Source organism: Anarrhichthys ocellatus, unplaced genomic scaffold (assembly GCF_004355925.1).
Source record: "Anarrhichthys ocellatus isolate YVR2014 unplaced genomic scaffold, GSC_Weel_1.0 scaffold2, whole genome shotgun sequence".
Taxonomy (NCBI): Eukaryota; Metazoa; Chordata; class Actinopteri; order Perciformes; family Anarhichadidae; genus Anarrhichthys; species Anarrhichthys ocellatus.
The window spans coordinates 13610504-13624990 of record NW_022280032.1 but is presented as its reverse complement, the minus strand read 5'-3'; the positions used below and the strand labels follow the sequence as shown (position 1 = coordinate 13624990).

Below are 14487 nucleotides of genomic sequence, written 5' to 3'. Positions count from 1 at the left end.
TTTCCTCCCTTATTCCCACCTCCCCCCCCTTCTCCTCCGCCAACACCACCCCTCTCTGGGCGAACCTCAGATCCTCAACATCTCCTGTGACGGGCAGTGGTCACGGAAACACTGAGCGAGACAAGGGGAGAGCCGCCGAGGAGGGGGAAACGTGCACTAAGCCATTTTCTTGGAGGAACCAGTGTCGTTGATGGGAAGAGGATGCATTGCGGGCTGCTGGAGGAGCCTGATATGGATTCCACAGGTCAGTCCTGTTAATCTCTGCTCGCTTTGCTTTGTCTGGATGTGTTGAGAGAACCAGCTTCTGTTCAGAAACATTGTGTGAGCTTCTGAATCTGCTGCTGCTCTGGAAGTCTCAAACTTTCTCTTCAGTCATACAGAGGCAGTGTCTGGATGCTCGGTTGTTCATTTTTTTTTTTTTTAACCTTTTGATCACTTATTTAATTTCTTAATTTCTGAAGTTATTTATAAGTGTGTGTTGTTGGTCATGCACATTTATGAGGAGTGCTGTTATGTCATAAGTGTGTCACTTACTGACAGAAAGCAGGGAAATAGCCTTTGAATATTTTCATGATTGGCTCGGTCAAGTAGCTTCTTGCTGTTTTCAGAAAAAACAAATTGTAAAATTCTGGATTCATCTTTAGCAGAGAAGAAATGACAAAAGAGAGTGCACATCATGGTGGCCTTTAAAGTATTATGCATCTTCACTCAACAATTTTTTCTGTTTATTTTTCGTCCAAAATTGGAAAACTAAAGCTTTTATTCAACTTAAAAACTGACGACTAAACAAATCATGCAACAGTTATTTTTATCACAATTTATTAAAATGAGTAAATATGATTGATAGAATTAAATCATTGGTTAAAGAATACAAATTAATTTCTTGGAGGTGTGCAGGTGCAGCAGGGCAGACTAGTTCAGCCCTGCGTGTGTGTAAATAAATGAGTGTTGATCAAATTTAATCCAGTTATTTAGATCCCCAACTTATCTGTTCCTGTGGCAAATGAAGCTTGAGATCTGAGCCTCTGTGGAGAATTAGCTTCACTTCAGTGGATTCACTTTTTCATTTCCAGTTTTTTTTTTTTAGTTAAACAGAAGCAAATGCTGTCGGGCAAATAATGAGACGTGTCAGAAAGCCGTCAGTGACACTGGTGTTCTCTTATTCAGAGTTCAGATTGACATTTACAGGCGGTTTTTATTTAGATTGTGCAACAAGCATTTTAATTGACATGTAGAGTATTATAAATCAGGTGGCAATATATTAAAGGTGATGATAATCACAATCGCAGCAATTGAGACCATTAAAGAGCTTCCAATGATGATGTTCTCTAGCGTGGAGGAAAAGAAGTCCTCCCACGTCGGTTCAGAGGGCCGTGAGTTTGTGCGGCGGTGACGGGACTCTTAACTGCAGTCGGACGTTTTCTATCAACACGTGACAAACATGGAGGTGTAGATTCCTCACCGAGCCTGTAGACTTTTAAAACTTTTGATTATGTGTGACCTCCTCTCAATCCCCTCATGAGCTGCACCAACAGCTCGTCCTGCCAAAAGTCTGTCCTAGCAACAGCTGCTATGGGGATTGTTGTCAGTTGACATGCAGGAAAAAACACATTTTAAAGAAATATTTAGCTGAGAGTTTTATTTTGTTAAGTTACTAGTTAAGGAGTTTTTTTTTTTACTTAGGCAGTTTTGACTGCTCATTTGTATTTTAGGGTCCATCAAGTCTTCAGCAGATTTAATGGAAAATGTTTTACTTTTTATTCCATTGCTCTGCTTGGTGGCTCCTAAAGAAGATTTAGCTTATTGTTAAAAAAAACACAATTTAAACTCAGAAAACGAACAAGATGAATAATAATAATAATGTGCAGTCTATTTCCCTTAATTACATTCATCATATACTAAATACCTTTCTTGAAAGAGGAATTTTAAATGGATTTCCACTCTACGTATCAGGCTGTTTCTACATGAAAAGCTTTGGTGTTTTGCTGCTGCTCGGTCACAGAAAGCACACATGTTGAGCTATTTCTAAGTAGAAATTAAAGCAGCACAATGGCCTCTATTCCACCAGAATGCTTCAGTAATGTGCACAGGCTCTTTTAAGCGAGTGTGTACGCTTGTAGTCTCCTGGGAACAATGCTGGATTCCTGCCGCCCTGGTGAAAACAGCTCAAATAGAGCCATGGCTGCATCGCTGCCCATACAATCGATTGTAGTCAGCTCGCCTTGTCACATTAGGGACATTTAAAGTGTCCTGTATGGGCGGTGATTTTCACTGTTCATGTAAATACAGCTTCGGCTCTATTCTGCTGCAGGACAAAATGAGTTCACTTTCAGAAAGTGAGTTTTTAAATGAACAGTTTCCGTTTAAATTAATACAAAGAAATTGACCCAAACTGCTACAAACTTATGTTTTAGCTAAAGGACAATTAAAAGGCCCACGGTTACATATTTTAAAAAAAATCATATTATTTTGACCAGATTTATTTAAATAATTTTTCTGAGTTGTACTAAAAGGCGTCATATTCCAGTTTGTGATCTGTGATCCATCATGTCTTTTGTAGAGAGTTGGATTGAAAGATGCCTCAACGAGAGTGAGAGCAAGCGATATTCCAGTCACGCGTCTCTGGGGAACATGTCCAACGATGAACGTAAGCAGGCGAACACTGTTACACTAAACCTACTGACTGAACTGTTGTTAAACATCATTTATCAATCTTATAGTTAATGGGTTTAGTTCAATGAATGTCATTTAACAGTTTTTCAAAAAGTTTAGGTTTTGCCCATTGAGTTGGTTGTATAAACTTAGTTTTGCCCCTAAAATCCATAATGTGTTGTATGTTACAGATGAAGAAAAAGAAAACAACAGAGCCTCCAAACCACATTCGACACCGGCTACTCTGGAATGGTAAGTTGTCTTGTATATTGTATTTTTCTTTAGTCTAATCAAATGCAAGTATGGTGAATAATGTAAAAACGATGTTGCCAGTCTTCTAAAAAAAAAAGCCATAATTATTAGTAACCCACTCGCCGAATATATCAAGTCTACAATTTCCAATTTATCGGTTCGCATTTGATGTGAAAATTGCATTTATTTGAATTGTTTTACATGACTCACACAGATAAACACCACATTCTCTACACACTGGTTACATTTCTGGTCTTATTACAAGATTTACATTACGTGCTGTTGAGCCACAAACACAGATGTAAGTGACGACATGTTTGTGAAATGTTTGTTTTTTTTCCCTTTGTTTGAATTAATTTTGTATTTTAACAACATGTATGATAATTTGAGTTTAAATTGTAGGCTTGCATCTGACCATGACAAACTGATCAGATGAGAGTTTATGTTTTATTTGTCCTCCCGGGGAAGTTTGATTTTGACTCCATGATGCTGTTGAACAATAGAGACATCGAACACAGACAGATTAAAAAGTGCTGCAGCTTCGACATGCAACAGATCTTTCATATCCTTCGCATGTATAAAATTCAAACCCCACACATGCCTCTAGTTGTAAAGTGCCTGCCTATTGCAGAGCCCCGTGACCAATGACCCCATTTACTTAAGCATTCAACATGATCTTAAATGAATATTTATACTGATTTAAGCTGCGCGGTGGGGGACTGAAACCCAGTGTGAGGAACATTAGTTGGGTCAATGTATATATTTTTTTTTATAGAGAAGCATTATAGACATAAATGATAATGTCATTGGCCTCTGTAATAATTTCACTGTGCATATGGAGACTTTTTTATGTTTCTAGGGAAATCTACAACAAAATGTACTTACATTTTAGCACAATGTAAAAACAGTAAAAGTAACCATAGTTATGAGTTTTTGATTGATTTTTGTTGGTTTTCATTGTTCAACCGGGAAGAATATGTTTGGTCACATGACTGTTTGGCCACAATTTGCATTAGATTTTCAGAGAAGTTACTAAAATTAGCTTTATATATTTAAACCAGAGCAGCACAGAACATTAGTGAAAATGCAGTTATTTCTAAATAAAGTTGAATGGCTGTTATTTCACTGAAAATGAAATGGCCGTAATTATTGTATGAATGTGATTCCGACGACAGCTTTCTGAGTCAAAGGAAATGTAAGTCGGGTCATAGAGATCATTTCCCACGGCTCACTGAGACAATACAGTCACGGCTCGTAAAACGACAGGAGCGGGCTCTCACAGTAGCCATATAAATCCTCCAAGAATAATGTTCAATACAAGAGGCATTTATTTAGGACTGAGAGATAAGGTTACAAAAGCTCAGAAAGTCAAATAAGTCAACATTATAAGTGAAGCAGTGGGTACAAGCTAAATATATGTGATGACAACTGAAGGAATTAACGGAGAATTCGTCAGTGAAATATATATTCTTTATTTTAGTCATGATGCAGGGTCAATGGCGTCAGGATTGAATATGTAGTCTGTTGAGTCTGTGCAGGTCATTCTGGACCTCACACCTCTTTATTATCAATCTGTTGCTCATTTAAACATCAGATTTCTGTTCAGACCATCAGAGAAGTGACCTGGTACAAACTGCACAGGATGGTTTCCGCTGTTGATTTATTAGTGAAGGAGTTATTCCAAACAATTGGAACACAAATGTTTTCACTCATTTTAAAATATACACTAGTTTTCATATATGGCTGCCACGTCATCGTCATCAATAACACTTACAGACCTATTAGAACCTTTTCTTTTCTTTTTTTTCTCATTGGTAAAAATCGAATTACCTTAATATCTAAATGTGCCACAAAACAGGTGAAATAGTACCTCAAACAGGAAAGGTTGTGTTGTCATGGTTAATACCACATGATGCTGGTGTACCTCAAGGCTCAGATTTGGGTCCATTCTTATTTAGTTATTTGACCTTTTGTTGATACTTGTAAGTTGTACACATTGTGATTTTATATGTGTGTATGCTTTTATTAGCAAACTATGATATACAATCTGATGATTTATTGGCAGCAAAGAGGCTTTAGGTTAAATACAAACTTAAAGCAATGCAGCACTGACATGCTAACGGGTTATCAAGTTACAAAGGGCTTTACAGTAAAAACAAAGAATAAAAAGTAAATAAAATACAAAACGTGAAACTTTAAGCAGGATAAAATGATTAAAAACAATTACAAGAAACAGACACTGACAAATACAGAAAGCTGTGTTTTGATTTTCAGTAATGCAAATCAATTATATAGCTACATGACATATGATGTGCACCGGAAACCATTTACTGAGTGTTTTCCACACATAAACGACTTTAACCAAGTGGACACAGTAATGCCAGATTAGACTAAAACCAACGCAACCCTTATACAGGAACTGAAAACAGATCAAAAGTTGAACAAATCAGATCAATGTAAAACTAATGAAATGCAACCACTTATGTTGGGAAAATTACACGAAAATGCAGGTATGTGGAGTGCTTGGTAGCCAAGTGGTGACACGCATTCCTTATCACTGCAACAACTCCCCCTCCAGAACACATCAAACATTTTGCGCTGCCTGGAATTTATCATAATTTTTACAGTGTGGCTGTTAATTAGACAAGATCGCTTACTATCATCGGGGAAATGATCTTTTGGATTTTTGGTCTGTTACACACGTACATATTCCCCCAAGAGCAGTTGTTAATGTCTGTGTGATTATGCAATCAGTGGTATCTGTGATGTCATGCTTAGTGTCAGGTAAATGTGACACATGTAAAGTTGTGTGCCGCAGTACACATGCGGATTGATTGATACTTTAGCATCATATAGTTTAATATGATCAAATAGTTACTTATTTCACTACAGTTATTAGTGTAGCTGACATGAATGTAATCTGGCTTCTTAAAAATGGCCGACTTAAATTACTGCCCATTTTTCCCTTTATGTCACAACCATATTCGATTTTGTTGTGCACTGATAATTCCCATTATCATCCACAGGCTAGAAGAGAACTATGAGATAGCTGAAGGTGTGTGTATCCCCCGAAGTGCCCTCTACATGCATTACCTAGACTTCAGTGAAAAGCATGACACACAGCCTGTGAACGCAGCCAGCTTCGGAAAGGTAAGAATCAAACATCAGTGGAAATGAAGATTAAACAGTCTGGCAACTTATCGTTCCCTCCAGAATTCAGTTTTAACTCAAAAACATTTTGAATTGTCTTGAAAACGCATGCAAGCCATGAACTACATCTGTGGTCTTTTTAGAGTTTAAATATACATTCATACATGCAGGGTAAGTTTAAAGTAACCAGAGCAAAATGACTCAACGGGAGAAGATACAACAACAACATGTGGATGATGTATGAAAGCAATAATCTCATGCACTAAATCAGCATTAGTCTGACCATTTCATGCCTGGGCTGGGGTTTGTTTTTGGCTGCTGTTGAAGTAATATCAAATGCAGCTCAGTGTGAAGCGAGCAAAGCTCTGCGGCCGTTCACTGAACACATAATCTAGAGCCAAAGGAGATGTGCTTTCGTCTGTTCCCACAACCCCAAGAACTTCCTCAGCCTTCCTACCCCCAGCCATCCGCTGTACCCTGGACCTCCGGCCCCAACCCCCCAACCCGGCCCACCCCCACCCCCACCCCCACCCCTCCGCAGCTCCTGTCGGAAGATATTGAAAAAGAGAAGGGGCCTGGATTAATGTGTAATTAAAGGAAATTTGGAAGGGTGAGATGTTGCGGAATGTTAGATCAGTGGCTGGAGCAGTGTGGGGTGTCCTTTAGGAAGGCTTCATTGATTCAGGACAAAAAAACGAGAGAGGGCCCGGACTGCCTCCCTGTCTGCTCATTTATCAAGCGGGGCCTGACAGAAACTTCACAGCTTGGCCTCTTTTTTCATCCCACACAATGGAGAGCTACACTGTTTGCTAAAGTTTCTGCACCAGGAGTTGGACCAAGGAGCCAATCTCTTTGGACAAAAAGAGAGGAAAGGAAGAAGGAGGGAGTGGAGAGGAGAAAGAGAGTGAGAAGAAGAGAGGATGGGCGGGTGGATATATGAGGGGAGACTGTTGATATAGGACAAAAAAAAGTAATACCCCTGGATGTCATAAATGGATGGCTCTCAAAGCTTTTTTTTTCCCCTCACAGACCTCCCTGTGAAAACGGCTATGAGACTTTCGTGTTGTTGTTGAATTGACAAACTTTATGAAACATTTCCCCATTTTTTTCCTCTGAAAAATACACACAAGTTAATACTTTATAAAGAGCGTATTTGGTACCTCGTGTCACCTGTTTACATATCCTTTTCTTTTTCCTCTTTACTCAAATGAATTACTATGAAATGCTGATGTATACATTATATAACATCCTCCAAAAAGTTCAACCTGTCACTCTTCAGTGCCAGAACACTGACTAATGTTTTCTCTCCTACACTGAACAGATCATAAGGCAACAGTTTCCAGCGTTAACTACCAGAAGACTTGGGACAAGAGGGCAGTCCAAGTAAGTTGGTTTGGTTTATTCTTTGGTGAACTACCTACATGTTACACACATATTCACAAACCCTCTCCCCCCAAAAAACCCAAACAAAACAATAATTTGGAGTATGGACATGCAGAAAGAGAGTCTACTAAATGAAACAACCTATAAACAACATACAACACGAACAAGATTAAAGCACGAATCACTGAAAGTTAAAATAACATATTTCCATTGTGGTCGATGTAGTCTGATAGTAGTAAACATCTGACTACATATACCTTTCAATAAGATTATTTTGTTCTTCCAAACTATATAAACAAAACACAAAATCAGAGAAAAACACGTTAAAATCTGATTAAACTAACTTTTTAAGCAATGTTTTTATAAATTGTGTTTGAAGTTTTGCTTTTGCAGTTTTCTATCGCTGTAGTTTTAAGTCTTTGTACTTAAAAGATGTCCCTCTGCTCTCCTCAGGTACCACTACTACGGCATAGCTGTGAAGGAGACCTCTCAGTATTATGATGTGATGTACTCCAAAAAGGGAGCGGCGTGGGTGAACGAGACGGGGAAGAAAGAGGTCACGAAGCAGACAGTGGCGTATTCACCGCGCTCCAAACTGGGAACGCTCCTGCCAGAGTTTCCAAATGTCAAAGACCTAAATTTGCCCGCCAGCCTTTCAGAAGAGAGGGTAAACAGGAGTTTTAAAAGTCCATCCTTCCAGCCACCCCCCTTCCCACCTCTCCCTGCCATCTCACCATCTCTGCGCCCCCTCTGGCTCCAGCCTTTTATCTGCCTGGGACCTTCACTGGGTTTGCATTTAGAGAAGGACCTTGAGGATTTATATGCTGGCTCTTCACTAACTCTTAATCTTTTGGGGGAGATAATAAGATCTAGCAATGGACAAAGGACAGGCACTAGCTGTCCGGCTTTTAAAGAGGGGCCGTGATTTTAAATGGTTTGTGTTTTGCTGATCTCTAAAGCTCGTTTTATATTACTCCGCTCCTGCCTAGACCTGTAACATGTATTTATTGGTTCATATGCTTTTTACAAGATTTATTCTCTTGTTTTTGTACCACTTTGTTCTTTTTACTTTCCCCAAAAGAGAGAAAAAGCAGTTACGTTGTGATGCAATTAGGTTAATACTCTGTTGTTGCCCACAGGTGTCAACCTTCATCATGATGTACAGAACGCACTGTCAAAGGATACTGGACACTGTTATCCGAGCCAACTTTGATGAGGCAAGTTTCTTTTGTTTTAGACCATTTTACAGATCCAATTCTGTTTCACCAAACTAAATGTTTGATTGCATGTAACTAGCTCCTATCACTTTTAAAATGTTAAACAAATAACTTTTATTTCCTATGACATTGAATGGTGTGTGTGTGTCTGTGTGGTACTTTCAGGTCCAAAGCTTCTTGCTGCACTTCTGGCAGGGCATGCCGTCCCACATGCTGCCCGTCCTCGGCTCCAACACCGTGGTAAACATAGTCGGGGTTTGCGACTCCATCCTCTACAAGGCCATCTCTGGGGTGCTGATGCCCACCGTCCTGCAAGCACTGCCTGACAGGTGAGCACCAGTTGTACCCTTCACTCTTAGAATGAATGAATCGATACCATTTTCTTATCTGTTGTTACTGAGATTACATAGGATGCCATGTTTTGTTTATTGCATTGACGGTACAACAGATGTTTATTTTGCAGTGTGAATTCAAGCTGCTACATTAACACTGTCATAGTTATCATTTAGTTCAGGGAATATAGCTGTTTCATTATTATGAATAATACTATTCACTTTAATGCTTAATGGCCTTCTTGCTATAGTATACTTTTGACTATATTAACGGCATCATTTTTGAGTATTTTTGTGTAGAACTAATTTTGCAGTTCCACTGCATGTTTTGCGTAATGATCGGCATGAACATCAGTGAGGTTCACTCTAATTAAAAAAAATAAGTTAAAGGTTTTGCTTTGGTCTGGATGTTTAAGCACAATTAAAATGTAGCTTTTATTTATTGTAATTTAAATGTCAGACTGAAATGATGGGTCAACTTCTCAGTTAGTCAGTTGACAAAGTCTGCTTATCGTCGTATAGTTTAACGGGCAAAAACACCATCATTTATCTGGTTCCAGCTTCCCAAATAAACCATTTGCTTCTTTTCTGTCAAATACGAAAGTATGAATATCTTGTTTGTGTAAAAATTCATTTTTGTGCTTAGAAACAGTGATTTTGATCCACTTACTTTTCACCACACCTCAGATTGAGGTTGCTCTGTAATTTAAAGACCTCACTTTTTTATACAGTTTTTAGACTAAAAGATTGATTGTTTAATAGGCTGAATGGTAATTATAAATGGTGTCTAATGTAGTGACTATGTTCACGTTTTCTTTTATCCACACAGTTTGACTCAGGTTATTCGAAAATTTGCCAAACAGCTTGATGAGTGGCTCAAAATAGCACTTCATGACCTTCCTGAAAACCTGAGGAATATCAAATTTGAATGTAGGTATAAAATCCACATCTCATATCTTGAAAATTGCTATTTTTAAACAGAAAGTTTAAATGATGACACTCACAGGAGTAACCGTATTTATTCTCCTTTTTTGTTTCCAGTATCCAGGAGATTTTCTCAGATTCTAAAGCGGCAAACATCATTAAACCATCTATGTCAGGTGCCTATCCTGGTCTGAATGTTTTTTAATAAAATCCATATGAACAAACACAGCTGATAAGGGATATGGGTATGCTCTTGTAATATTGTCGATTTATCTGTCCCCAGGCGTCACGGACTGTGATAAACAGTGCCGACATCACCTTTCAAATGCTGGAGGACTGGAGGAATGTGGACTTGAACAGCATCACCAAGCAGACACTTTACACCATGGAGGACTCACAAGAGGAGCACAGGCAGCTTATTATCCACTGTAAGTCCTTGCTTTTAAACTGATTCCACTCAAACACACCCAGCCAGACGGAGAATTACACTTTACTGCCACGCAAACGACACAACGAGGGACAATCATTCCCACGACCAGCAGAGTCAAAGCATTAATGATGGAGACCAAGAGGTTAAACAAGTTCACACTCCTCTGAAACACCCTGCGGAGCATCTCCAATTCACTCCATTCTCACTCCTCCGAATCAGTCCCAACGGGATCAGAGGTCACTGATACGTAGCATTTGTCGCATAAAAATGCCATTTGCATTCATATTTTTCAGTTTTCTTAGTTTTCAAGTGACGTAAAGTACAATGTAACCTGACGTTCTCCCTCCTGTCACAGTGTATCAGGAGTTTGACCGTCTATTGGAGGAGCAGTCTCCAATCGAGGCGTACATCGAGTGGCTGGACTTGATGGTGGATCGCTGTGTCGTCAAGGTCAGATAGCATTTACTTTTTTTCACTCATTCGAGAAAAATAGGACTTTGTTCATTTTGCACTGATAAAGTTGATGTATTTTCTATGTTAGATGCTGAGAGGTGATTTTAACTAAACGTTTCAAGTGTTTGCGCAGCAGAAGTCTTGTTATTTTGCCCTTAAAAAATACACCTGCGGCTGAAAGGGACCCGCCTCTGCGTGTCTTTCTCACACAGAGGCACTTGCGTTGCAATCCTCTCAGTTAATGATGTCTTCAAGCTTCCCATTTGCGTCCATTATGTGCCAGATATGGGCTTGTAAAATTTGGTCGCCCTGGCAACATCTTGGACTGCCCAGACAATAGTTTTCAATAGGAGGGCGTGTCTCTGGGGGCAAATTAAATAGTTGACTTGTTGACATGTTTTTCGTTCCTGAGGGTTAAGCCCCAATGTGGACCCAGGGGTTAATTCTACGCCGGCATCCCGACCCTTCCCCCTCTTTTCACATGGAAATGTTCTCTCTAGGTGGCAGGGAAGAGGCCCGGGTGCCTGAAGAAGGTGGCCCAACAGTTCCTGCTGATGTGGTCGTGTTTTGGTACCAGAGTCATCCGGGATATGACCCTCCACAGCGCGCCCAGCTTTGGTGAGCTGCTCATGCTTTGTCATCATTCCTTAATGCAACAGACAGCCGGAAATACACAACTTTGACAATGCTTCATGAGTGTAGAGAAAATTAATTTATTGTAGTTTATTGTGTCATGCACATACAAGGGTCCACAGATACCATTGTAGTGGTGAAACGTGTCAGATAAAAACACAACTTCTTACATTGCAAATATAAAAATAAAAGCTCTTTTCCTAACTTACAACTCAAGCTTTTTATTAGTATCCATCCAGATGAAATCATCATCAAGTGTAGCCCTTAAATAATAATATAATGAGAGAAAAAACATGAAATAGACTTCAAATCACATCATAAACAAAAGAGCATTAAACCTGATTGTTTCTGTAGCTATAGCCGAGTTAACTGTGCACACTATGACTTTTTGTTAAATCCTGCTTCACATTAGGCAGAAGTTTGTTGTTTTTTGCATGAGGAATAATTTGCGCTGAGCATACTGAATAATACACACACAAAATAAATCATACCAAAATAAAGATTTTGCACTCCTTAATCCAGAGATGTTCATGTAAAATGTCCCAGTTAACGATATTCCAGTGAGCTGCGGTTCAGACATCTGACATTGATGTCCATATCACCACTGAACTGAAAACTGGTGTACGTTTATGAACTTCATACACGGTTCAGTGCAACCAAATAACCATTTCTCGATTCCTGTAAAGTGTGGATCTCATGTCTGAAATAAAGAGAACGGAAAAACAAGTAAAATGGCCACTTTGATAGATTGTTGTGCACCCCTCAAGGTTTGCAATAAGTGAAGAGTTGTAAAGATGAAAGAAAAGAAAATGGCTTCTCTTTCCTCTACTTGTGTCCTTTGGCCCTGTCTGTGAATATCAAAGACACAGCTGGTTGCAGTGTTTTGATAAAACAGGTCTCTGTGCACAAACAGCTAATTAACAAAAGCCTCCCCTCCCCTCTCTTGATGTGTTTGCCTGTCTTTTCCATTTTATAACCGGTCAGTGTTACAACCCGCTCCCTTGAATAGCCACAAGTGTTTATTGTGCGCACGGCGGCAAACAGCGACCCGCACAATGACACAATTGTGACACTCCCTCACATGCCACGGTCTCATCTTCCGTGTGACCCCGGGGTCAGCTGACATATTTCTGGCACTGACTCTGTACACGGAAACAAGCGCACTCGCTTCTTTTTAATAACAGCGGTCCTCCTGTCAGTCTGCAGGATGTGATGTCATCACCCTTGCTTTAGAAATCCTTCAGTCTTCACGGTCATCATCCTTTATGTCCCTAACCCTAAACACAAATAGCCCTTTGGTTTTTTTCCACATAACCAAGTCTCACTGTCAGCATGCACTTCCACACAATAACTTCCATATCACCTCTGAGTTTTCTTTATCGGTAAAGAACTCATCCTGTCCTATCCGTACGCAGGGTCCTTCCACCTGATCCACCTCATGTTTGATGATTATGTGCTTTACCTGCTGGAGTCCCTGCACTGCCAGGAGAGAGCCAACGACCTCATGAAGGCCATGAAGGTAGAGGGCAGCACAGGTAAGACTGCTACCTGGAGGTCTAATCAGTAAATAACGACAGAACAGCTGAAAAATATCTTGTGTAGTAGTAAGAGGTTTCCAAGAATTAAGTACCGTTATTTCTTTTAATCGTTAAATCCCAAACATTCAGTTCCAGCTCAGGAATTGTGAAGATTTGCTAAATAGCTTTGGTTTTGGACTGCTTTTTTTTACTTGTATACATTCAGGTACAACTGACAAAAGAGTTCAACCCTTTCGAACATAACTGCATATTTTCTCACTGTAGTAGATTGTGTAATGGTCTGTCCTCTCTTTACACCTTCAGCAGAGAGAGAGGAGGAATTCCCGCTGACAGAAACCACCCCAACCTCCCCGTCTCCAGGATCTTACTCTCCCGCTCGGTCAGTCCACTCTGTGGGCGTTTCCTCGGCCAGCTCCCCCACAGCAGCCGTGTCCCCGGAGTACACCGGAGTCACCCCCACCACAGGTTAGACAGGCCTCACAGGTCACACAGACATCCTAAATAAGCAGAAGTCTCACTGCACATAGTTTCTTTGAGCCAACACATTCTCTTTGTGTCCATATATGTGTCTACCAGGCGCTGTTCAGTCATATACCTGGTCCCTTACATACACAGTGACAACAGCCGGCGGCTCCACTCCAGAGGCCGGACAGCAGCTGTCCTGTATGAGTAACAGCGCTCCAGTCCCACCACCATCCTCCACCCCCCGGATGCCTGTCTACAGAGAGGAGCATGGGTAATTATGATTTTGGTATTAAGATTCATTTTCTTTTTGTTGGAGAATTTCTTTGATGGGTTTTCTACCACCTCCATTCTAGGTATACTGGGAGCTACAACTATGGCAGCTATGCCAACCAGCATCCTCACTCCATCCAGAGCCAGTATCCCAGTCTGGCCCACGAGCCGGCGATCACAGCCCCCCTCCACTATTCCGCCTACCGGTCATCTGCACAGGTCAGTCCCAGTGAAGAACTGAGGTTTAATAGCATTTTAAATCAATTAAGGAATGTTCTAAGTGAATGTGGATCAGTTTGAGCCTTTGTATGTTTGAACATACAGAGGTATTATCCACAAAAATGTACTTAAACATTCAAAAGTTAAAATAATCTTTCTGCAAAATGAACCTTTTCAGAGTATTATGTGTTATTATGCGTGTTAGTATTATTGATACATAAAATACATAACATATGATTTGTAATTTAAAATTGCAGTTGGTCGAGGTGGACTAAGTTTCTACTTACTGTTGGGTGGTTTCATCTATAACAGTTCTTCATATTTTATAAGATCATCTATTTTCTATGTAAAATCTTAATCTGCAACATAACTAGTTCTATGTAACTGGAGTCAAACGTTCAATATTTACCTCTGAAATATAGATAAGTATAAGAGTAAAGTAGCATTAAATGGAAATACTAAAGTAAAGTACAAGTATCAAGTCCAGTGAAAGCTGCAGATTACGCTGATGGCCATAGAGACTGTGTGTGTGTGTGTGTGTGTGTGTGTGTGTGTGTGTGTGTGTGTGT

General features: G+C 39.9%; 1 protein-coding gene across 2 annotated transcripts in view; it reads left to right on the top strand.

Moving 5' to 3' along the window:
* Positions 1-40: 40 nt before the first annotated feature.
* rfx4 (regulatory factor X, 4) overlaps positions 41-14487 on the top strand; it is a 17768-nt gene continuing 3321 nt past the window's right edge. The window contains exons 1-17 of one of the 2 annotated variants that reach the window (XM_031858934.1): positions 41-244; positions 2561-2647; positions 2844-2904; positions 5931-6054; positions 7376-7437; positions 7891-8104; positions 8577-8654; positions 8820-8983; positions 9816-9916; positions 10028-10086; positions 10194-10338; positions 10696-10790; positions 11294-11411; positions 12842-12961; positions 13268-13429; positions 13541-13700; positions 13783-13918. In XM_031858934.1, coding sequence (XP_031714794.1) covers positions 202-244; positions 2561-2647; positions 2844-2904; positions 5931-6054; positions 7376-7437; positions 7891-8104; positions 8577-8654; positions 8820-8983; positions 9816-9916; positions 10028-10086; positions 10194-10338; positions 10696-10790; positions 11294-11411; positions 12842-12961; positions 13268-13429; positions 13541-13700; positions 13783-13918 — 1929 coding nt within the window. In that variant the 5' untranslated portion in view covers positions 41-201. The remainder of the gene's footprint in view (positions 245-2560; positions 2648-2843; positions 2905-5930; positions 6055-7375; positions 7438-7890; positions 8105-8576; positions 8655-8819; positions 8984-9815; positions 9917-10027; positions 10087-10193; positions 10339-10695; positions 10791-11293; positions 11412-12841; positions 12962-13267; positions 13430-13540; positions 13701-13782; positions 13919-14487) is intronic. The other variant, XM_031858945.1, reaches the window with a different exon arrangement.